Source organism: Colletotrichum spaethianum (genome assembly GCF_022836535.1).
Source record: "Colletotrichum spaethianum MAFF 239500 DNA, contig49, whole genome shotgun sequence".
Taxonomy (NCBI): Eukaryota; Fungi; Ascomycota; class Sordariomycetes; order Glomerellales; family Glomerellaceae; genus Colletotrichum; species Colletotrichum spaethianum.
The window spans coordinates 273,036-293,944 of NW_026054819.1; the positions used below are offsets into that span (position 1 = coordinate 273,036).

General features: G+C 50.9%; 7 protein-coding genes and 1 non-coding gene across 8 annotated transcripts; 3 read left to right on the forward strand and 5 right to left on the reverse strand.

Moving 5' to 3' along the window:
* Positions 1 to 887: 887 nt before the first annotated feature.
* On the reverse strand, positions 888 to 1,391 carry ColSpa_11717 (uncharacterized protein; the record flags this gene model as incomplete). Its single annotated transcript, XM_049277929.1, has 1 exon — positions 888 to 1,391. One exon carries the CDS (start codon positions 1,389 to 1,391, stop codon positions 888 to 890), a length of 504 nt encoding a protein of 167 aa, XP_049133886.1.
* A 17-nt stretch (positions 1,392 to 1,408) lies between these two features.
* On the reverse strand, positions 1,409 to 2,110 carry ColSpa_11718 (uncharacterized protein; the record flags this gene model as incomplete). Its single annotated transcript, XM_049277930.1, has 2 exons — positions 1,409 to 1,857; positions 1,927 to 2,110. The coding sequence occupies 2 exons, from the start codon at positions 2,108 to 2,110 to the stop codon at positions 1,409 to 1,411; spliced, it is 633 nt and encodes a 210-aa protein (XP_049133887.1).
* A 2,832-nt stretch (positions 2,111 to 4,942) lies between these two features.
* Positions 4,943 to 5,662, reverse strand: ColSpa_11719 (uncharacterized protein; the record flags this gene model as incomplete). Its single annotated transcript, XM_049277931.1, has 1 exon — positions 4,943 to 5,662. One exon carries the CDS (start codon positions 5,660 to 5,662, stop codon positions 4,943 to 4,945), a length of 720 nt encoding a protein of 239 aa, XP_049133888.1.
* A 2,255-nt stretch (positions 5,663 to 7,917) lies between these two features.
* Positions 7,918 to 8,810, forward strand: ColSpa_11720 (glutathione S-transferase-like protein ustS; the record flags this gene model as incomplete). The annotated part of the gene is made up of 3 exons (XM_049277932.1): positions 7,918 to 7,990; positions 8,052 to 8,615; positions 8,665 to 8,810. 3 exons carry the CDS (start codon positions 7,918 to 7,920, stop codon positions 8,808 to 8,810), a joined length of 783 nt encoding a protein of 260 aa, XP_049133889.1.
* A 2,941-nt stretch (positions 8,811 to 11,751) lies between these two features.
* Positions 11,752 to 12,940, reverse strand: ColSpa_11721 (uncharacterized protein; the record flags this gene model as incomplete). Its single annotated transcript, XM_049277933.1, has 2 exons — positions 11,752 to 12,578; positions 12,643 to 12,940. 2 exons carry the CDS (start codon positions 12,938 to 12,940, stop codon positions 11,752 to 11,754), a joined length of 1,125 nt encoding a protein of 374 aa, XP_049133890.1.
* Positions 12,941 to 13,931: 991 nt separating this feature from the next.
* ColSpa_11722 (putative glutamine amidotransferase-like protein) lies at positions 13,932 to 14,774 on the reverse strand (the record flags this gene model as incomplete). The annotated part of the gene is made up of 1 exon (XM_049277934.1): positions 13,932 to 14,774. The coding sequence occupies one exon, from the start codon at positions 14,772 to 14,774 to the stop codon at positions 13,932 to 13,934; it is 843 nt and encodes a 280-aa protein (XP_049133891.1).
* A 4,696-nt stretch (positions 14,775 to 19,470) lies between these two features.
* ColSpa_11723 (uncharacterized protein) lies at positions 19,471 to 20,416 on the forward strand (the record flags this gene model as incomplete). The annotated part of the gene is made up of 2 exons (XM_049277935.1): positions 19,471 to 19,925; positions 19,990 to 20,416. 2 exons carry the CDS (start codon positions 19,471 to 19,473, stop codon positions 20,414 to 20,416), a joined length of 882 nt encoding a protein of 293 aa, XP_049133892.1.
* Positions 20,417 to 20,681: 265 nt separating this feature from the next.
* ColSpa_tRNA_307 lies at positions 20,682 to 20,754 on the forward strand. The gene has a single exon. It is a non-coding gene; the product is annotated as a tRNA-Lys (tRNA).
* Positions 20,755 to 20,909: the final 155 nt, after the last annotated feature.

A 20,909-nucleotide genomic window follows, 5' to 3' on the forward strand; every position in this document is an offset into this window, starting at 1 on the left:
CTCAACGTCGTCCGCCCTATACCGTTTATTGGCTAAAGAATTCAGCCTTGCCGTGCCTCACATAAACTCGACATCTACCTAACCAAGCCATCACTTTCCTTGCCCGTGCGCCATGGAATAGGTTCCCGCACAGTTAAATCGACAAAGTATCCGTAACTTAATGACTCTAACGGCGAGGGTTGTCGACATGGCCACACTGGCCCACATCGACGCATCGACCCTCGAGAATCTCCCTGTGGAGGTAATCGTGCAAATTTTCTGCCGACTTCCCGACTTTTCCGCCCTGTTTTCCACCATTGCGACTTGCACTCAACTGTGCAATGTGTATCGAGGTCACAATAGGTGGATTCTATCTACTGTGCTCCAATCTGTTTCCAAAAACGCGCCTTCTAGCCCGGTTACCCTTGTGTCACCACAAACACTCAAGCCCTCCCTTGCCTGCGGGACTCCACCAACCTATTTCGAATTCCTCGGGCTTATGCATTCTGTACCCTTACAGACGATACTCAAGATAGGACCCTACGAGGGTTACCTCTGGCAGTTTTATCGGGCAATACCGCGGCACGTTCTGACGCCCAGCGATGTCAGTGTCGTCTTCAATACACTGTTGAAACAAGTGAAATCGGACAGCCCAGCACATTCTTCACGCTCTGATGCTATCTGGCAGGTCTTGGGAGACCACCATAGAGCCATATTTCAAGGTGATCGATTGAGTCTAATTTCTGATCCTGATCTTGCAGAAGTTTCAAGACAGTCCGTTGAAACGTCGTTCATAACTATACAAGACGAGTTATAGCCAAGGATTCTCCAGAGACTGGTTGATGTATTGCATCAGTGTGAGCAAAAATCTGTTCTACTGTCTTCCTAAGTAGCAAATAGCAGTCTTTTCACAGAACCCAGCGATCGAAGTCAAACTGGGACTCTGCTTGACCAGCAGCAACACCTGCAGTCTTGAGAGCATCCCAGTTTACATCATTAATACCGACCTCATAGTCCCATCCGTAATGCGAATCAGGATTAGGGAGAATCTGCCAGTAGAACCATGGGATGCCAGCAGCGTCGATGCTGGCAGCCCAATTGCGTATGCTGGTATCTCTGACGGTTGTGCTGAGCGGGCTTCCACCATTGCAGTTATGATTCTCAGCGTTTGTGTAGCAGGCTCCCCACTCTTGCATAATAAGCATCTTGCCGGCGTTTTTGGCTTTGGTGACATAAGATCGGAGTTTCGACGTGGCGAAGTCGTCGACGCCATATGCATGGATTGCAAGCACGTCGAGGGCGCTGCAACTGAAATACGGATCTAGGAGAGAGTTGTCGAGGTAAGCACCCCCTCCAGTAGTGACTAAAATACCGCTGTTGCCCTTGAGATTGTCTTTGATGGACTGGGCCATGGTGCATTGCCAAGAAGTCAAAGCCGGTACGTTTCCCTGAGAGGTAAGAAGTTGTTAGTCGTATCAAACTGCACACAGTCGGTCGTAAAGACGATTAATACCTGAGGATGCATGGCCTCATTTTGCGCCTCAAATGCAAAGATGTATTCGGAGCTTTGAGCCCAAGTTTTGCCATTGTTAGGGTTGACATGTGCAAGGACATGGGCGATGCGAGCCTTGAAATACCCAATAGCGTCGTTTTTAGTGTAGAAATCACCAGTGCCGTACCACTTTCCATAGAAATCGCGGTTCAACTCAAGTGCATTGTAGCTGTGGATAGAGATCAGTAGTTTGATTCCGTAACCATGAGCTCTGGCCATGAAGTTGTCGAGTCGGTTCAGTACGGTGTCGTCCCAGTCTTCAGGGCCATCACCTTGAAGACCATTAAACGCCTCAAAAGTGGTGCCCTTTTCACTGCCGGACTGTCCTATTCGCAAGGATGGTCAGCATTGAAACCTTTCTAACGAGACATGAGAGACGACTGCGAAGCGATTACCGTCAAGCCAAACACGCAAGACTTTGACTCCTGCACTCTGGAGACCCTCAAAGAGAAATATCTGTTGCTGGGCGTTCAAGCCGGCAGCATAGTAAAGGTTGGACGCTGAGAATGACTTGGCAGCAAAACAGGTTGCAGGAAGCAATAGGTGGATCAAAACGGATAGGCCGGCAAAAAGCTTCATGATGGCTTGAGGTGTTGAATACTTTGCAATTACAATGGGAGTTGTTCCTAAAGCATCTGGGGAAGAATCAGCTGGACAAAGTTAGGAATTCAATATCTTTATGACTCCCAGAGGCATGTGCTTGATGGCCTGATTGCGACTCGCCAAGGAAGCGAGGGCACCTGGAGGGGTACCCAAGAAGGCAGGTCGTAAAAACAGCATTGCATATTATAATGGAATGAACCACTGTTTCGGCTAGCAAAAAGGACCTCTGTCTAGAAACCTACAGTGTCAAGGCTAAGGAAGAAGCTGAACTTTACCGCGGAAGTCAGAAGACCGTCTGCATTAGGCAGAAGGGATTGAAAAGAAGAAGAGAAATGACTAATTTACGCCAAACAACATAGCCCCTTGCTAGCAGGAGACGTATTAAGGCTCTCTACCACCCAAGTCGGCAATGTATAATTCCGAGCAGTAAGGATGCACTTTCTAAAAGCATCGACCTGGAGATCTCTGCTAATTTGGGCAAGTGGAAACGGCTATCCAAGTAAGACATGTAGAAAGCAGGTTTTGATTTTCGGTCCCTCCGTTTTTTGAATCGCCATATTTTACTGCCTTCCGTTATCAGTCTGGGTCGTCCATGTAATCACCCCCTCCCTTATCAGGCAAGTGATCTAACAGTAGCTCTTTGATTGCACGCAATATTGTCAACAATGGGCCCTTGGAATATCGTACTCTTCCGTCAGTCCGTGTAGCATTATTATCAACACCAGGTTCTAGCAGAGTATCCAGTCCTCACAAGAGATTATTACATACTGGTAGGGAAGAAAGTCGTGTAGTCTCATGGCTATGTTTTCGACATGCTCATCCACCCCCGATTGTCTTTTCCCACTCCGACACAACACATTGTTTCTACAGGTTCTACGCTGTTGATGTTCTGTTCGGTTTATTGATTGATATAATGGACCGTAGCCTTTTCTCTGCTTTCTGGAGAACGCAAGTTCTAGCCAACGACGGATTTCCGAGTACATCTTCAGGGCAACGCTTCATGTCATCCATTGGTTCTGCCGAACAAAGGCGTGAAATTACGCGAGGGGTTCCATCAAATGGTCACAGCATGATTTACTTGTTTCAAGTGCTGTATGAAGGTTTGCTTACACAGAAACATTGCATGCTTAGAGCCTTCTCATTTCCTTGTTCCACCATCTTCTACAAATGTTATCGTCGAAGACGAATACAAAAGAAGTTAGGCGTTGTTCCAGGACGTGGTGAAGAAAACTACGACACCCCGAAGCCCATTGGTCGACTTTATAAATCTCCGGCTCGGCCTGTCGACCCCCTTGCTCGACGACACAGCCGGCCAAACACATGTAGAGGTGGGGCCGCATTGTCAATTATAATTGTCCAGCGTAAATATGCCGACTAGGAGGAAAAGACGATCAGCTTCCATTTTAGCGTTTTCCCGACCCTCAACACTCTATTTCAGATTAGGCAGAAGCTTGAGGCGCCAGGCGGTTAACAGTTTGCCGTCAGAGTGCAACTGTTTGCCTTATCGGCGAATCTGACTCGTAATGGTTGGTTAAAATATAAAACGGCGTGAAATCTTTCCACATGTTCGTTCAATTTGGTTATGGGAAGTGCCGACTGTCTTTTTAAGCACCACGAAGTTGTTCAGTAATCATGCACACATCAAAATTCTTGTGGGTGCTGCCCAGCACAGCATCTGCTATGCCTACAATTGCACCGCCATCCACAAACTCGACAACGGTCAATCTGTTCCGACGGGATGGCCCTACGTGGCTCGAGGTCCATGCTGGAGTTTCGGTTGGTCTCGGAGGGCCAATAGTAGGCGTTCTGCCTGGACCAGTAAACAAGGCAACTTGCAACTTGCTTGTAGGTCGACAGCAGGTTTTCGAGCATTGATGAGTTCATAACTAACCTAGCCTGTTCCAGATCACGAACTCTGACTATTCCCGATACAACCCTTCCGTTACAAGATCTCGTCCTGACTCTGTCCCGTGTTCCTTCAACCAGGAGTTATCTGGACAAGATAGTCATTTGGGCGGCTTTAAGGTTCGTTGGACCGAGTACCTCTGTGGTACATTTGGTGGGTGAGTAAGACTTAGTTGACACAATACCAATCACAAACAAGGCACAGAATTGACACTTTACAGTGTTTGCAAGCCTCAATTCACTGTCAAAGGAGAGGTAGTCAACGCTTGGGAAGCAGGTGGGCGGACCATACCCTATCCAGAGCGGCCCTGCTGACAATCCCAAAGTAAACTGCAAACATGGCACTAGTAAGGATGGACTTAACGCCTATGATCACTGGATGTAGGTTTCTATCACAGTGTTGGCTGCTTTGAAGGTTACTTACGGAGTGGTTAGCTGCGAATATGCGAACTAAAAACGACATTGAAGGCGCACGGCCAGTGTTCCAAGGAGCCGTGTATCTCAAAAGTTGTGAGCAACAGCGGCAGTAAGTTGACCTGAGAGCCTGATGGCAACACCGGACACCCGTACGGGCGAAGAATATCTTGATAAATATGTAAGCCCAAAAAAGGGGTTTGTGGAAGTGAAGTTTTCAAGCAGTGAAAGTTAGAGTAGCAGTAAAGATACCGTCAGCACGGAGGTCGAATCTCCTAGCTCCCGTACTGCCGCTTGCTTCCTGCCCACCACTTGCTCATATTTTGGGCGATCAATCCAGCAGAACCCAACACACCTGAGTGATAGACCACAGCAATTAAAATTGTACTGAGATCTACTTAATATATCAAGATACAGGCGAGTAAGGGTCCTTCATTGTTGAGCCTGATGTTAGACCGAAAAGCAAGATTTTATTTCAGTATTTTCTAGCTACCTAATCGTGCAAGAAACACCAGCCTCAAGGAAAATGGCTCGAAGATCATGAACTGTTTTCCCACCATCACATCCTGCTTCTTCATCACCACTGAGGTATTCCCAGTCAGATCCGTGCTCATCAATCCCACTTTCATATCCATGATCCTCATTGACATAAATGCCACGGCATGGCCCTGGGTGATCGCTGTCGCACTCCCAGACAGGCAAGCAGACCTCTTTGAGACTGGGATAGCCTCCAGTCCGAATCTTGCTAGCCAGCGACTCAATCTCTTCGCGGTAATCAAGAGGATAGCCGTTGATTTTTAGGAATTGCAGGCTCGAGGGTAGCGTCTCGAGGGTACAGTTTCCACTTTTACCCATATCATCTGGGTAGATTGAAAGTTCCTCGAGACAGATGAACATGGCTAGTGAGCCTATCCAGAGATCATCGTCATACTCCGTGTGGAAATGCAGATCCAACTTTTTAAGGGTGCTTGTATGCATCGCGACAGCTGCCATGATTTCGTTCGGAGCTGTTGTTTGGTCTGGCGAGAAGGTGAATTCCTTTAGCCCACGACAAGACCTGATGACTTCAATCATCTTCGCTTCGCTGATATCGGCGTCCTCGAGACTCAACGTGGTGATTCCACTCCAGTCCAAATTTCCGTAACCAAGGTGAGCGGGCCAAACCTCGAGCGCCGTGAGATTCGGAGCCAGTCGCAGTAGAGGGCCCATGTCGGCTATGGATTGGCCTGTGGTTGGGTGACACCGAAAGCGGGTAAGGAGTTCTAGACGGACGAATGTCTCTCCCGGGCTGGGCATGCATTTGAAAAAATCGCCCCCGACACATAGGTCGAGGACTCTGACATTTCGTGCCATCAGGACTAAAAGAGCTGTGATGAAGCTGAGGTTGTTAAAGGCTTCGTGCTATTGGTATACTAGAAGGCCTAGTTCCTGCAGAACGCTTGATACAAATGCCACGTCGTCGTCCTTAATGAGTTGCTGGCCATAAGGCAACGATTCTCCAGACAGGAAGAGGGTGTGAACCTGTGCTGCGATTTCAGGTCGCTCGTGCCAGAGCCTGACGAGAGCGATGAGGTGCGACGTAGTCGGTTGGCAGGGCCGATCATGCCTCGTCAAGCAGAGATGTTTCCATATAAGGGGTGAAGCAACGTCGTGAAGTGCTCGGCAAGTCTGTGATACCGCTTTCAGAGTCGTCAAATCATCAGCGTTCATCTCAAATAGGGGCAGGACCATGTATGCGACATGACGATTGATGTTCAAAAACTCGGTAAGAACTTTCTGAAGAAGTTCTGAGGGGAGCTGAGTTATCTTTGTCATGTCTCGTAGCGGTGTTGAAATCTGGCACATTGATCTTTGGAATAAGTACTCCAGGAGTGATGTTTAAGTAGAGATTCGAGCTGTGGGACCTATCAAACCCAATTAGGATGGCTGCCTAATCTGTGATTGCTTCAAGTTTAGATTGCAATTTTAACGAACGACTACATCCTGTTAACGCCAGTTTCGGATCCCAGCGGCACAGCTAGGCAACAGTTTCGATGGGGCCGTTTGAAGCCGGGAGTAATCACTGGAATTTTTGACTCTACTGTCTCGAATACAAAAGTTTCCTGAGAAGCAGATTGCTCTTTATGCCCTTGCCAAAAGACTTCAATCACTATGCACTGTACACTCGTTCAGGCCAGTCGCCAAGACCATTGACGGATGCTATGCTCTTTTACCCCGTGGAAGACCTGCATAAAGTGCTCTTTTTGTCCTCCCACTTTTACACTGACCTTAGTTCGTGACGAGGCTTAAGCGAGCGGGTTTCATATACGGCTTTTCTCCCACTTCCACCCTGGAGATGAACACCGCACTCACGCCCTCTATTATCCCCACAACAAACACAAATAGCAAGCTAGCCACGACAAGATGGCAAACTTTGGAGCCGATTTCTAGCCAGGATCCCTCATGACCCAAAAGAAGTGAAGCGTGAAGATATCGCTCATCCCCATAACGAACATGAACAAGACCGACGGTGTCAGACCCAAACCTTGTTAAAGATGTCAAGGTTTGCCGATATTAGGATGAAAGGGGTCAATACCTTTAATATGAGCAGTACGCTTGCATGAAGGGGTTAAACACTGGGAGGAGCCGACAAACGCTTTCTAGGCCAAAAGACGAGCTCGACGCGATGTTTCCTGTGCTGCAGCAGGATGACTGGAAAAGGACGAAGAAGAACGGCGCCACCTGGGCGTCAGATAGCCTCAGCGGGCGAAAATTCGGTACCTTGTTGGGCGTAAGTCGTGTACTGTTACAAGACCTTACAGAAAGATGACGGTGTTTCTCATGTGCAATTTTAAAACCAGGAAAACTGAATATTCTTTTATTTCTTTTGGAGACCAGCGGTCTGCGATTATGCGTTTCTCTGGATTTCATTGACTGTATACTTCTTGTTGCTAATCTTTCAGATTAAAAAGGAAAGTTTAACATAATTTATTGTTCCGATGAAACTGGTGCTATGTGAACAAGCCGATGGTATGTGGTAACTGAAGTATATACTTTATCGGTGATCAGCCCTCGGTAGGGATTAGTGCTTACCTGGCTGCCCATGTCAGAACGAGGGCATGCGGGTGACAAAAAAAAGCCGGATACCTTCAAGAGGGATTTAGGAAGGGGATATCTAGGCTGAGTAAGGAATATTACGGATGACGATGTACCACTTATTGTAGTTTCAGTGCGGGCTACCTAAGTTGCCCCATGTCTTAAGGTGTACGGCTTTTTTCGTTATCCGCCTGGAGGGGAACGACGGAACGTTGCCTGCCTGCGGCGTTGCGACGCTTCTACGCTCAGGATTTCTTATCTGGCCATTACCACTCACTTTCCTCTTCTCTGTCTGTCGAGACATGCCTATTGCCTAACACATGATTTCCTCCGCATTCTCCGATCGCACAACACCGACTATTCTTAAGCAACGCGCAATCCAGATCATTATGGGTGGGAAGCTCATCCTCTTCGATATTCCTGATAAGAACGGACGTGCCTGGTCGTTCAACGTATGGAAAAGTAGGAGCAATATTTTCCCATAGATGGATTTCTCTACTGACGAAAATTTCAGCTCGTCTAGCCCTGAATTACAAGGGAATCGATTACGAGACTGAATGGCTCGAGTACCCTGATATCAAGGCTAGGCTTGAGGCTGCAGGCATTGAACCCTGGCTTGAACAGCGAGCATCCCATACCTGCCCGGCGGTGCAGTTTCCTGACGGGACATATGTGATGAACAGCGCGAAGATCATCAAGAACCTCGAGGAAAGGTATCCCGAAAAGCCTCTTCATCCAGATAGCGAGGAAGCGCAGGCCTCTTCGCAACTCACCAGCAGACTCTGGGGTCCGTTGCAGCCAGTCATGATGCCCGAGGTTTACCGAACAATCCTCGGCGAGCGAAGCCAGCCATTCTTCTGGGACACTAGAAAAGATGACTTGGGAGGCATGACGGTTTACGAATTCGGCGAGCGAAGCCAGCCATTCTTCTGGGACACTAGAAAAGATGACTTGGGAGGCATGACGGTTTACGAATTCGAAGACAAGTATGGCGGCGAGAGAGCTTGGGAAAGGACTAAGCAAGCAATCGAGGATGCATCGACTCAGCTCAACAAGACAGAAGGGCCCTTTTTCCTCGGCGATCAAGGTGAGGCATGAAGTTTCGTTTCCACAGCATGGAGACTAATGAAGTCTAGTGTCCTATGCCGATTTTATCTACGTCGGCCTGCTGGAAACTATGAAGAAATACACTCCGCAACACTACCAACGCGTCGTTGAACAGGCCCCTGCTTTGCAAAAGTTGTACGAGGCTTGTGCTCCCTGGCTAGAGCGAGACAATTAAGAGCTTCGACGTTTTGTTGCACATCCAATGACAAGGAGAAGCATTCGCTTGTTCTGGGCACTGGAATGAGATATGACGGGAATGGCCAGCTTGAGAGAGTTTTCATATCGCCCTTTTCGTCCTCCAGTGCATTTGGTTTTTGCTAAGCTAGCATCCTTCGTACTATTAGCCTGTTATGGTGCTATCATCCCTGGCGCGCGGCTGTAAAAACTGTTGCTCTCCTTGTTTTGCCGCCCCGTTCTGTAGCCTGATGCCAATCACTGCCTACTCAAGCCGATGCTAATTCCTTTACCCCCACCCCCTGCGAGCTGTATATGCAGTTAATCGGTGTTGTCTACTTGTAAAGCTCGGCCTTCTTGAATTAACCGATGGCATCTAAAAATGGTTCCAACCACGCCTCCCTTTGTCAGTCTCCACTCAATTCCATTAGTCTACTGGTTACAGAGCCCGGGTTAATGGGGGGCAAAAACCGGCTCCTTTTCATTTCCCCTCAGATGGAGAACTGAGCTTGCACCGTCGTAACCAACGAGCCGCAACCTGATGTACAGCTAGAGTCGGGAACAGCCCTCACTTTATGGAAGAGACGCGTGTCGTTTAAACTCTTATGGCTCGGAAAGGCAGCCGGAAGACGAGAACTGGATGTATAACCTGCAAGTAAGTGCCGACCGATCAATCCTGTGACCAAAATTTTCTGACTGGGACACCGGGTTAGGGCTCGCAGGGTCAAATGCGACGAAGGCAAACCTCTTTGCCTCAGGTGTACTACCACAGGGCGCAAGTGTGATGGGTACTCAGCTGAGTCTACATCGCAACTGAAGTTGCATCGGCTCCGAACTGCATTCTTGGGCATCAACAACAAGGGCGAAGGTAGAGCGTTGCAATTCTTTTGCGAGAAGGCCGGCCCTGCTCTATCCGGTGCGAACGACCCTTATTTCTGGACGCATTTAGTGATGCAATTCAGCAACTTCGAGCCTGCGGTCCGGCATTCTGTCATTGCAATCAGTCTGCTGTATGAAGATGCATACATGTCCATGAAAGCAGGTCCGAGCAAACCTCGACTACTTGACCACATCCCGAATCTCCGCAACGACACCCTTGCGTTGAGACACTATAACGCTGCGATCTATGAGCTGAAGGCTACAGAAAACCAAAGTCTGGTCTTACTCGTTTGCTTGTTGTTCGTCTGTATCGAGTTCCTGCAGTTGAACAGGCAGACGGCCATACGTCATTGCCATCATGGCCTCGCGATCCTTGGCTCAACTAGCGATACGCTGTGGGTGCGAGAGTATTTACTACCAGTGTTCCGCCGCTTGAGTGTCTTCCCATTATTTTTTGGAGAGGGCGCTCCGGACTTGGCGGGTTTGTGCATATTGAGAGCTTCCATGCCCGCCAGGTTCTCGACACTCTCTGAGGCTCAGTCAATCATCGACGACTTGTTCAATCAGACACTTGAACTGGTCCACCATGGTGATGTCTTTCGTATTGGGCACCTTGAACATGCAACACCGAGATCTGAGCTATTGAAGGAGCAAGCCAGAATACGGTCAATGTTAGACCAATGGCATGTCTTGTTCGAGGATCTAGAGGCAGGGCAAGCCACTCAGCCTAATAATATACCAAGGGCGTTTGCTCTGGTGCGGTACGAAATCTGCCAAATATGGCATAGCCAGGCTTTCGCCACGGACGAGATGGGTTACGACAGGCATCTTGATCTTTTCCGACGGATGACTGCCGAAATTCGCCGGGCGGCCCAGTCGCAGCTGAAAAACGAGACTCCTTGCTTTGTGTTTGAAATGGGGTTCACACCAATGCTCTTGTTCATCATACTGAAATGCCGTGCGTTGGACATCAGGCTTGAAGCTTTACAGTTGATGAACGTGGTTGGAGTGCACCGAGAAAGCCTTTGGGAGAGGTACAGTCTGCGCTCTGGGTGTGGACGGCTGGTTGAGATGGAGCACGGTGTGAGCTTGGACACGAACGGCCGACTTCAGACAACAACTCCTGCAACGGCTTTCAGTCTCCCGCCAGATGAAATGAGAGTGCGACATTTCATCACGGAATCGTCGGCGACATTGCACGATGAGCTGTACGGGGGAGGATCCTCGGGAGAAGGATCTGCTTCTTCATGCAACCTCCCGAAAACACCATCTATGTTCCAAATGAGATTAACACCAAAGAGAATTTCTGCCTAGTTGGCAAAGAACACATTCCGCCGATACTGAGTGCAGCCGTCAAGCTGAGCACACCTTTGTGCGTGCTCTGCCATGTGTAACTTTTGCTGCAGCAGGTATATAGCGAACCTCTTGAGGACCTTTTGAGGAACATTGTGTGCGCAGAACTGATGCCTTAAACACTAAGCAAGCTTTGGCATTGCAAAAAGGGAGATGAAGACAGCGCTTAGTCTTACAGCGCTTAGAGTCTTGGATGTGCTGTTGTATGAAAAGCGTTGGGGCTTCGAGATCATTTCCGCTTTGAATGGATAAGGCTAGTACACCGTCTAAAGAGCATGCTTGCTAGCTTGGCCACCTATAATGTGCGTGATGAAATTACTTGGTCTTTGAGAATCTGGAAGGTCTAGGAGTTCGTCATTGGTTGTGAGTTGGGGTTCTATCATTGGTCACGCTATAGTACCTGGCAGACCGATGATGGACTTCCGCCGCAGCTTCTCTTAGCCGCTGCGTCTACAAAAGCCATAGCTAGAGTGCGTATTGACTCATGATACCTCAATGTATGCACGTCTCGACAGAAATGGATTAAAATTATTAACAACTGTGCATCGGAAAGATGGAGAGATTGACGGGTTCGAGGTGAACCGATCAAGCAACCATTCCGTGGCTGATTACAAAATAAAAGAGTCAGACTTGCTGTCTCTGTAGTTTTCTATTATAATAGCCATGAATCATGGACTCGTCTTAACAATAATCTCCTATCCGCTTCCTACTTATGGCATCTCCACTGGCTCATTAATTGCTGGCATTTCGTGTATAGTTCTTGCCTGTTCGGGTATCTCGGCAAGTGTCATATGCGGACCTGGTGCGCAGGATGCAGAGGCAGGTGTTCTCGGGGTGCTTAGTGGACTCGGGGCAAAAGCACTGAAAGTCACATCCGAGATTGACCGCTTGTGAGCCCCATCAGATGTTATTGGCGGAGTGTTAAGATACATCAGATTGCACTTCTCATCGGGCAGTTCCGCAGGACCAGTTTCCCTGTGATCCGGTAAGTCGATTGGTGTAGGGTCGGTGCCAAGTTGACGAGCGCGACGACGCCGGAACAAGATGAACATGGCGAAGAAAGCCGACAGAACGACGGCAGTTGAAGAGATGGCGATGCCAGCGATGGCACCGTTACTCAATGCCGAGGAGCTTGTGCCAGGGACAGCGGAAGAAATCGCGTCAGTGCTGCTGCTTGCAATTTCCGATGCAGACATGGTGAAGGAAACGGCGGTGGTGGTCGCTTCACTGTCGCGTAGCGGTGGTCTGGTCGGACTTGGTTTGTTTGTGGGTGGTGTATAACTCGAAGGAACTCCACCGGTCGATCCCAAGGTGCTAGGCGCATACATGGCAAGAACCCTATTGCCCAGGTCGTTGCAGTCGTTGAGGGGAGGCAGAGGCTGAATCTCGAAAGGCCAGACGGATTGCGTCGCTTGCGGGCGATCGGGTTCGGTCGGGCAGTTCTCGCCGCAGGTGTCAGGATGGTTGCAAGCCCAGAATTTCAGCTGGCCTTCATTTGCGTTCAAGCATTGGACAAGACCAACCCAGGGGGACTTGGCTGTCAACAAGTGTCAGTATCCAAGCTTTAACAAGGATAAAACAATCGGTTGGTTTTGAATTACCTCTATCGAGACCACCTTTGACGGGGCAGTTCTTGTCCTTGTACGTTGGATCATTGCAACCATACTGGTAGGTCATACCAGTTTTGGCATCGTAGCAGGCCTGGTTAAGGCAGTTCTGGCCAGCCATGCAACACCAGCTATAGCCGCTGTCGGTACTGTTTCCAGGCAGGCAGGGGAGTAGAGACTGCGGGCCGACATAGCCAGCGTCAAAGTAACATTGATCGTAGTCATCGACGACGCCCGTGACCAGCGACGTCAGCGCGAGGAAGGACCCGGCGAACAAGAATATACTGAACATTCCGGATCGCCGTCGCATTCGGTGGCGACGAAGGATTAGGCGAGAGTGAGAGTGGGTTGTATGCGCTTCGCTTCAGCCGGGCGATCAGTTCTAAGGAGCGCTAACACCCATGACCCAACGTTGTCGACTCGCTGATGATGGATAGATGGCGGCGAATTTCCCTCGAAACTTAGAATGATTACACAGAAACGTAGAGTAGAGAAGAAGAAGAAGAAGAAGAAGAAAAAAGGAAAGATTCTTGATGGGCGGCAGCTACTGGTCGTTGAAGAGGAAGAAGAAAAGAGAGCAAATCATGGGATAAAGAAAGCTGCGGTAATACAGAGTACTTACTTGGGTGGTGGATCACGATCGAGGCTGGAAGCCGCAAGCAAAGTAGAATGAGGAAAGAGCAGGGAAGGGGCGAACTAACTTCCTTCACCTTCCACAGTTGATGCGGCACGAGGACTTTGACAACTGCTTCCCCTTGCATCTTGCGTTTTCTCGGCTTCTCCCTGACTTTTTCGCGATCATTTCCCTTTCTTCCTAAGCCCAGCAACGTCCCACGACAGGGACCAACGACAACTGTTTGCTTTCAACAGCCCTGCTAGCAAGTCACACATAGAACACCATCAACACAACACAGCCGAGAATTCAAGGACGCCCTGATAGGACGAGAACCCGGCCAAGGCTCCATATTCTCTGCCTAGTGTACGGCTGTGCCGCTCGGACGCACAACAATGGTCATTGCGTGAGCCGACGATGCACAAATCAAGCTGAGCCCCCCCCCTGCTCTTCGCGGCATCCAAATGCTGACATACCTCAAAAGCAGGAGTAGGACACGGGCGGAAGATCAGGGGCAGGATCGACGCGAACCCGAGATGCGATGCGAGTTGTGGCCATATGTTCGCGGCCGCGGACAAACGTCCTCGTGTCAAACACATTGCTGTGCCGTTTGCTCGTCCTCGCTAGTCAACATCTGAAACACAACGAGATCACCCTCTTTTTTATCTATTTACAAATGCTCGACATGAACACCAGCCGCAATATCCGCAACCACCATCTGAGACGGCTCGACGAGCCCCCATTCGCTCTGGTTGAAGGTGCAGGGTTCACTTGCCACCACCACATGCTCTCCATGGCTTTTTTTTTCTAACCGCCCGTCATCTTCAGAATCGCCATCGCTGGCGTCGTCCATGTCACTCGGGAAACCCTTGTACTTGCGATTAAGCGTCGCCCCGGCCGTGGTGGAGTAGTACAAGCTCGGCGGCTCCAGGCTCTTTGGGCTGCCGTATCGCACCGCGACTAGCGAGCTGCCGGACATGGCGACAAGGTTCAGTGTGTTGAACTCCCGCTCTGGAGGCCCGAACTCGGTTTGCATCTTTTCAAGCATGATGATGGTTTCCCTCATAGCTGCTGCCATCTCTTCGGCGCCATATACTGACTCCCAGTTCCCGTCTTTGCCGCACAGGATGAAGAAGTACACCGCGGCAATGTGCTCGGCGTCTGTAGTTCCGACAATGGCCTGCTGGTACCTCAGCGGAAGATACTGCAAGATCGCTGTTCGAATTCGTGGAAATGAACCAAGGATGCCGTTGTGCGCGAAGAGGTGGCGGCCGAAAACAAACGGGTGACAATTGGTTTCGACCACGGGAGTCAGGCCTGGAGCCGCGCGGATGTGAGCAAGGGCGGCATTGCTGCTGGTCCCCCGCACGATGCTCTTGAGCACCAAGTCATTCAGCGGAGGCCGAATGTTCTTGTAAACGACTGGCCGAAGGGATTCTGGCCACTCGGAATCTGTGTACGGGTTGAAGTCGCACTCAGATGAGGTGAACCACCCAACACCGAACCCATCCATGTTGGTTAAAGGGTTCGGTGACCCTGCGTCATTGGCTGCCAATGGAGCGACCTGGAGCTCTCCAAGAAACGGCTGCGCTTTCGTGTGTCCGGCCGGGAGGAAGTGTTCATCAACTATCGTCCTTAGCCCAAACACATCATTCAGACGGCATGTTGCTCACCTTGCTTCACTATTGCGTGGCGCGGTCGGATGACAAGATCTTCGAGAAGCTGGGGCTCCTCACCCAGATATGCGAACCAACGGCACATTTTCTATTTACTGTGGCGTTCTTTCGACTTAGGATGGGACGCGGCAAATCTCCTAATCACAACTTGTCTTTTGAGTGATGAAGTTGAAATGGCAGCGATGAGCGGTGCTGCGGACGGAAATCCCAGGTCAATGGTTCACAATCGCGCTCGGTCTTGTCCGAAGCACATGCCGCAAACTGGTCGAGTACTAAGCTGACGTCACGACCGTCAAAAATTAGAGTTCTCGTCCTCTATGAAAACGCCGCATTCTCGTTTTGTTTCAGAGTACAGCACCGTAGTCAGACCACGCATATCAGAATCACGACACCGTCGAAGATGGTGATAAGGCTGCAGCCCATACGCCCTGTCAGGCTTTTCGCGGGCGCGCCAATGCATCGGAGATATAGAAGGACTGCCTTCCTAGAATTGCTGTTGGGGCATCCAGACGTCTCAATGGGCAGCAGGGAATACCGTGAATGCTATCACTCTAATAAACATGAGGTACTGTACGCCTCTGAGTGAAGCCTCACTCCATTAACCGCGAGGCCCGTCCCTGCCGACCTTACAGGAACCACAGTATGCCGGGACCGAACTACCAAGGCATGGCATGCATCACTCCCACCAGCGCAGCAAACGCCCAAACAGTACTCAGAACACCAACACCACCGCCAGAAGTGGTCATTCTCCACCCCTGAGCCGCACTCGGCGCCGTTTCGGTTGGGACAGCCGCGCCGCTACCGTTGCCTGTGGTTGCATCGGCGGGCCTGTGTACTAGGGTATACTGGGGCCTCGACTCGTATGCCACGACGTCAGACTCCGCTACATAAGGGATTGATATCGTAGCGTAAGACAATGGGGGGTTGCTCGTGGCGGTGTACGAGACGACTTCCCCCGTGTAGCGGGTGTTGTTGTACGTGAACGTCGCATTCACCAACGTGAAGGCTTCGTTACCCCTTGCTCCTCTGCTACATGCTGTCATTCCTCCGTATCTGGACACTGGCACTTGAGAGTAGCATCCGCCGCCATTCGACCCCGGCGCATAATTCCTGCAGTCGCATTTGAAGGTAAGCGGAACGCTTTCACTGACAAAAACGACCGATGCAGCGAGAAACTCACTCGGGACAACAAAGAACTGCAGTCTCGCCGTTGTCAAGCGCTTCCATGAAAACGTTGAGAGGCGGGTTATACGGAAGCCACACGTCGCCTTCGTACTCTGCGGGGGGTACGGAGAAGGCCCCGAAGAACTGACTTGGCCAGCATCGTTCTTGGCGGCTACGCCGACGGTAATGTGACCTTCGGGACATTGACTGGCCGGAGAGAAATGCACCAAAGTCCCGAAGTCCGTATGTCCTCCGGCACTCTGCACGGACGAGAAAGACTTGTCGAGGGCGCTCCCATAAGGATAGCATTCGCCGAGAGGGTAGTCATCGCAGTTCTGTGCGAACATTAAGGCTGGGAGGTGATTCAGGCGCACGTTTTCTTGCTTATAGCCCAGGTAAAGTGGGTGGGCCGAGGTGGCGCATGCAGCTGGCGCCGTGAAGACTGTTGTCAAGGGCCCGATATTGGAAATGCCGAATTGGGACAGGGATGTTATAGTAGGCATAATGGGCAATCGGGGGGATAAGCCTGGGTTATTTTTACTCTCAACAGGCAGGAATCGGACGTGATGTATGTTTGTGTCGGCTAAAGAGTTTGCAAAGAAGAAGTGAGCATGAGAGAGGACCACTCAGACGTAGGGAAAGATATAAGGAAGCCATTCACTTTTAAACAATACACGATGAAGAATAAAGCCCCCGATGCTTCGTTGACAATGGTGGCGGAGCCAGCGGCATCACTTGGCGGAATGGATCGAAAGACGTCTAGAGCTCCCCCGTCAGTTGGGGAAACTCTTGGCTATGGGGTAGACAGATACACGTCGGGCAACGGGGTATTGTCACCTGGCGTAAAGGGGCGCATCGTGGGGCCGCCAACCGCTGTGCCGCAGGCCAGCGGGATACTTGGCGTCCTGGGGTTTGGCCTTGACTTCAGAACAAGATGCTGACAGCCAACACTTTTGGCCGTCTACTGGCACCGCCCATTGCGCGGCCTCCTGTACGGCGGGGATTCACGATGGTTGAACTAGACTGCCAGGCTGGATGGCTGGCAGTGCACGTGGGCAAACACACCGGTGAGTGTGGACTCTTTCTTGACCATCGGTGAATAGGAAAAAGTTTCGCGTACGTCTGGAAGCGTCCATACCTGCGGCCTAACTGTTAGATTAAAGAATATGGAATGACTCTCGATATTGTCGAATCTGGGATCGCCATCAAGTTCTTGCGGAGAATGACCTTGACCTTTCCCCAATGAGCTTGGCTGATTTTATACATGGCATGCTTCATGATGCGATTGCACTTTGATGGACCAATGTTTACATAGCCATGCGGCATCCCTACCGAAACGTCCTTGAAAGTGTCTACTGTAAGCATGAAAAGGTTCAAGGGAAAATATATAGAACCATTATCTTTGTCCATGGATAGACATGGCATTGTTAGTGACCATCAAGTAATACTAGTAGGCAGTTCGACGCGTCCCTCAGCATAGATGCATCTGTACCATGTAGTGCTATGAAGCTGATATATGCGTTTGCCTGTTTTATTCGCTGTATGAGACTCAATTGGTGTGCGGAAGACTCCACGTCAGATTTACTACTCGAGGACGTAGGAGAAGCTGCGGGCTGGCTCAATTTATCCAAAGCTGGGAAGCGTATAATCGCGTCACTGGGCCATACAAGCCGGTATCCGAGGAGATTGGGTTAGACCCAAGACGCTCACTGCAAATCCGAAGGGTAATTTAACCGCTTTTACCATGGCTGGAAGAAGACATAGTTTTATATGTGCTATAAGACACGCACAACATGAAGCGCGAGGCACGTTCCGCCACTTTCAGCCAAGCCGCAACAGCTTTCTCGTCTCTCCATCCACTAATTACGCATTGACTGGGCGGAAAGATCCGCTAAGTAAGCCACAGTTAGCAAGGCACAGGCTTGTGAGAATCTGGGCAGGGGCTTGTGTTAGAGCCAACCTATTCCTCGTACCGACTCGTCGGGCGGGACACGTCCCTGAATATAACTGGATACAACTGATCGTAAGAGAGAGGTTTCGTGGTGGATCTTGCCTGGGCTATCACCATGAGCCGGGGCGAGTGTTCGTTGTGATATGGGCCTACCCAAGGACAACAACCCAAACTTCATGAAGTGCGATGTGCCTCGCTCGGTCTTCCACTTTGGCATCGCCGTATATGGGGAGGGCATACATAGGAGGCACGAAGCAAACAGGTTGGCTTTGTCCTGAATGCCGCACAGTCACACTAGTGAACATTCCGACGCCGGCTGCAAGGTGTCTAGCAAAATTAGCCCCGGTCAGTATGTTTTCACGTCCGCCACAGTACACTTTGCGCAGCAACCGTTAGCACTGAAGCTCAAATTGAAGCCGGACTTATTTATGGGTCTGAATCGCGGACCGCCATCTTTTGGGTCCCAACTGCCTCCGGTTCGGGTCGTAGTTCCACGCATCAAGCATGGCCAGCCCGCCTTGTGTACGTGGGGTCCAAAGACCGCATGCTTGCCAATCAACAATAGGCTTCAACGGCTGGGTATCCCGCCAAACGGGGAACCAAGATGTCTTGGTGGTCGTTTCCATGTCCGTCGGGAGATAACACACATGCAAGGACGGCTTCATCAGTCGCCACACTGGCCGATTATGGGGCGGCCGCTCGAGAGTTTTGAAAGATTTTTGATGGCGTCGCTTAGGCTGACTCCTGGATCCTGCTCTGCCATAATGGTCGTAGATTGGGGGCGTCGCCTAGGCACAATTGGTACTTTGGTAGAGCGCAATTACCCAACGATGTATTAAGCGCGCCCGGGGATCGCATCCTTCGCGTCCAAAAGATACCAACTTCAGAGCACTTTTACCGCCGATCGATCCCGGGCAAGTCTTCTCATTGGACAACCGCGACGGCCAGCTTGCTCTCCCAGCGGCTGAGTACTCCATAGCTGACCGGCATCCGACTCCATCAACAACCACAGCCAGGGGCGATGCTGCTTCTCCCCTGCGACACTATCTTCGCGAGCAGGCTGCAACATAAGCTTCTTTCTGGCTGTGACACCACCTTCCTCACGCCAGCCCTACGTCTGCGACGGACGATGGAACGTATGGCGTCCAGGGTCGTCTTGGACCGTTGAGCCGCCCAATACAAGTGCTGACGGTGCCCCCCGCCGCCGCGCTGGAACACGTTTGTCCGTCCTGCACGCCGTCTTGTTTATGCCAAGGTGTTTCTGTTCTATCCCCGTCCCGCCCTGGGTTGATTCGCCTCACTACTTTGCTGTTGAAAAACTCCTACGGCGTATTGAGCCGCCTCATTTAAGCCTCCTCCCTCCCCCCCCACGCCCCTTCTTCATCTCGGCGTGGCTTTTCTTCATTCTCCTCTGCGCGATGTCTTCTTTGCATCCGCATGACCACTTCTATTACAACGGGAACAGTGGTCACAGCAGTCACTCCGCATCGCCCGAGGCCGAGAAGATGCTCAAAAACCCTAACGGGGCGCCCGGCCCCGAGGCCGACGCCATCCCCGACGGATTGGAGGTGAACACGGGCCTCAACTACAGCACGGCGCCGCAGCCGTACCAACCCGCGCCGACGCCGCAACCTTACTACGACCAACATCACCATGTGCATTCGCCCCGGACCGAGTACACCGAAGCAACGTACACCAGCAATCACTACCCGTCAACGCCAGAGAAGAGGCACGCCGCGGCCGGTACGGTATGCGGCCTGCGCAAGCCGACGTTCTGGCTCCTGGTCCTGTCCAGCCTGCTCTTTTGCGCGCTCATCGGGGTGGCTGGGGGGCTGGGGGCAATGCTCGCGAGCAAGGAGAGCGAGATCGCAAGGTAGGTTCCCGATGCCGTGCAACTTTATAGAATCAGAATAGTCGGGAAGCTGACATCGCCACAGACTGCAATCGCCTGCCGTCTCTTCGTCTTCGACAAGCGCAACCCCGACCGCCTCAGCGTCGGTCGCCTTCGATCTCAGCAAGCCCGCCGAGACGGATACGCCCATCTCGCTCAACAAGTGCCCGGGCAGCAACTCGGAGCTGACGTACGAGGTGCCAGGCACGAACCTCACATTCAGCAAGGACTGTGGCACGGACTACCTGTACAATGACATTGCCCAGGTGCCCGCCAAGAACTTTGAGGAGTGCCTGCGGTACTGCGCGGCGTTCAACCTGCAGCAGCAGTCACGAAAGGGGCCGTGCAAGGGCGTCGTCTATATCTTCAAGGGCGAGCAGGGCGAGGACAGCAACTGGTGCTGGATGAAGTATACCAAGAATAATGTGGACAACGGCGCAAAGGATTACACCGAATCAGCTTGGATCGTGTGAGAGTATAGGTGAACGGAAGACAAACAGGCATAGATGGGCGCATGGATGGAGGCATCGACGTGTAGCGAATACCCATTTGATCAAATACGAAGTTAATTCTCTTATTTCACATAGCCACTGAGGGAGCACATCACGATCCACCGCTCCGCAGCGGGACGGGGCATTAAACCGGAGACGGACACCTGCTATAGTCGACCGGGTGTAGCAAATGATTCTCAAGACTTGAATTTGGCGTCTCAGTCACCAATCAAAAACGGCTCCAGCTGCCTTGCTAGCTCAATCGGTAGAGCGTGAGACTCTTAATCTCAAGGTTGCGGGTTCGACCCCCGCGTGAGGCTCAAATCCTCGCAGCGATTGAAAGCAAATATTTTTGCGTTTGTCCAAGGACATTTGTCAATTCTTTTTATCCATTTTGATCCTTCTTTTTTGGGGGGGGGAGGGGGGTTTGTTTGTTTGTTATGCTCTTCTTTCACAGTCAAATCCCTATCCGTTG